This window comes from Phaethon lepturus, unplaced genomic scaffold, assembly GCF_000687285.1.
Source record: "Phaethon lepturus isolate BGI_N335 unplaced genomic scaffold, ASM68728v1 scaffold43511, whole genome shotgun sequence".
Taxonomy (NCBI): Eukaryota; Metazoa; Chordata; class Aves; order Phaethontiformes; family Phaethontidae; genus Phaethon; species Phaethon lepturus.
The window spans coordinates 18,101-20,928 of NW_010519324.1; the positions used below are offsets into that span (position 1 = coordinate 18,101).

The 2,828-nt window shown below is 42.0% G+C and overlaps 1 protein-coding gene across 1 annotated transcript in view; it reads right to left on the reverse strand.

The window, feature by feature from the left end:
• The window catches only part of EFTUD2 (elongation factor Tu GTP binding domain containing 2), a 16,858-nt gene extending 15,844 nt beyond the window's left edge, over positions 1–1,014 (reverse strand). Inside the window, exons 1-3 of the mRNA XM_010297002.1 lie at positions 945–1,014; positions 610–675; positions 319–354 (exon numbers count right to left, since the gene is read on the reverse strand). Of these exons, the coding sequence (XP_010295304.1) occupies positions 319–354; positions 610–675; positions 945–1,004 (162 nt within the window). The 5' untranslated portion in view covers positions 1,005–1,014. The remainder of the gene's footprint in view (positions 1–318; positions 355–609; positions 676–944) is intronic.
• Between the last annotated feature and the right edge of the window lie 1,814 nt (positions 1,015–2,828).

Consider the following 2,828-nt stretch of genomic DNA (forward strand, 5'->3'; position numbering starts at 1 on the left):
TCTCTTGCCCTCCAAGAATATAGGAGTTACTCATATGCTGGAATAACTCTGGTATAGATTTTCATCATTACACAGGTTATCATCTCAGACAAATAAAATCATACATGGAGATTAGGATTGCAGGAAATGGAAGAAAGTTGGACCAGGGATCTTACTGAGGCAAACAAGAGGAGCAATCATTTTATTGATTAAAAAAAAAAAAAAATCAACAGGTACAAAAAGCTGTTAAAATGGAAGAGGAAACTGCCTACAGTAAGTAACTGTGAGTAAAGCATGAGACAACTGGATAAAAATCACTGCCTATTCTACAAGACTCACCTCTTGCTCTGTGAACAATATATCAGTGTAGCAAAGCTGCAAAGACAAAACAGAAGTCAGAATATCACATTTTGGTATCAAATACTAAGTTTGAAGCAGGACACAATAACGCTTTACACATGGTTAAGGTTTCAAGTAAGTGACAGAGACAAAATTAGGACTGAGCTCTGGCTTTCTAACCCTACTTTCTAATCACTAAACCACATTTTCCCCACGTACAGTCATGCTCCTTCTGAGTGAAATAGCCAACCCATGTTCCTCCAGGCAGGAATACACCAAGAACTCACTTACATCCTGGTCATAGCGCTTCCGGATTTCTGGGTGTGTCTGTTCTATCAGGCAGTCAACAAAACACGTCTGAAAAATATCAGACCACAAGAGAAAGAAGGTGACTGTGATCTGGCAGATAAATATAAGTGCAATCCCATCCCTCTGGTAGCAGTACAGAGAAAGTTTGGCACATTATTATTTGCACGTGGCTGAAAGAAAACCTACAAATAACTGCATTGGCAAGAGGAGCAGAAAGAGACTGCTGCTGCGGAGATCGAGGGATCAAGAGCAATGGTAGAAGTAAGCAACAAACAGATCATTACTACTACCCGATATATGTTGGGTATTCACACTACCTTGCCGTGGTGAAGGTGCCCACACAGAGTCACATTTCGAATTAGCTCTGAGTTGTCCATCAGATCTGCCAGGAAACTGCAGGAGTGAAACACAAAAGACTGTTGGAGGCTTCTGCTGTGTCTAAGAAAAGTAGGTGCCACTTCAGCTACACTTTCTATCCAAGGTGCCCCCTGAATCCTCTCCAAACTTTCATTCTGCCATGCCCTGCGGAGGAAGAATCCCACTTTCCAGATGGGGAGGACAAGAGAGTTGGAGTCCTAGACAGATGGCAGTGGGTGGGAGGATATGGAGCTGGTAAAACTGCCAGCGACAGAATATTATTGAGTATTTTTCTTCTCTTCTACTCAGTATTAGACCGAAAGTCACAGCCACGTACTCAGATGATGAAATACTTCCACTCAAATAGTGGCAGGCAGTCAAGTAAATCACAGAGCTGGATAACAACCACCCCACGCAGTTTTAAAAGGTAGCCACAGGGCTCCACAGACCATTAATTTTGATTTTCAGGTCTTAAAACAGTGATGTTCCCAGGGACTCAAGGAAACAGTAAGGGAATTTAAATCTTTTTAGAATAAGCAGTTGAGCTGTGTAATGATGGGCTAGCCACTTCTGCACAGGTCCTAGCCAAGATATAATTGAGATCCTAAATTACCAACTCCTCTAAAAAATAATGGAAGGTGATAAAACAAGTATCCATTGCTATGGGTCTGCAGAAAATAAGTGTTGTCAAATAATCTCCTTTTAAAAAGACTTTAATTTTCACTGATGCAGTAGACTTCTTAACGTATAACATTTTAATTAAGAGCTAAAAAAATACAAAAATCAATAATAATAATACTGATTAAAAGCTTGCTTATTGGTCTTAAAATAAGGCTAAATGGGAAATCAATACCAAGCTTGCAGGTTTCTGGTTAAGTCCCACAGGGAATTTCTCCTGGCCCCATCCTAACCATTTACATCAATGAACAGGATGAAGAGGAATTCATTACAGATGGAACAAGCAGAGGACACAGGGATCAGGAAAGTGGTAGATAATGAAGAGTACAGGTCATTGACTAAGAGCAAAATGGACTGCTGAGGAAAATAAGACCCAGCTGGCTCTCTGGTTTATAACTGGCTATAGCAAAAATCTCTCCGATCAATGAACACAGACAAATTGTCAGTATCAGGGGACAGCCCCGAGAAGCAGCCATCCCAAAAAGGTCCTGCGCATCCAACTAACCAACTGACTGACTATGAACTGCAGTGAAATTTTGTTGCTGGAGAATAACAGGATCCTTGATGATACGCAGAGGGTCAGCCCACATTGGGGTCTGTTTGCACACGGGGAACTACTACTCAGCCTGCATCTGGTCCTGGGATCTACATTTGAAGACGACTATTAAAAATTGGAAAAAGCTCTGACTAGCCATGAAGTGGCGTATGGAAACATGAGCCTAACAAGACACTCACACAGCTCAATCTGTTCATCCTCAAATAGAAGACAACATACAGCAACACTATACACGCAAGGATACAGAGCCCATCCACCCATCGGCAAAATGTAGACGATGCTAAGATTATGTATTTTTAATAGAGAATGTAAATAACTGGTTTTATTCCTTTCCGAAGTTGTGTTAGATTATTGTATCTTGGTTTAAATTTATTTTGTATTGGGCAATGTTTTGGTGGTGGGTGGTGCTTCTGGGGTGGCTTCATGTGAGAAGCTGCTAGAAGTTTCCCCTGTGTCCGACAGAGCCGGTGCCAGCCGGCTCCAAGACAGACCCACCGCCGGCCAAGGCCGAGCCCATCAGCAATGGTGGTTACGCCTCTGGGGTAACAGAGTTAAGAAGGGGAAGAAAACTGCATGACGACAGCCAGAGAGAAGAGTGAGAATATGTGAG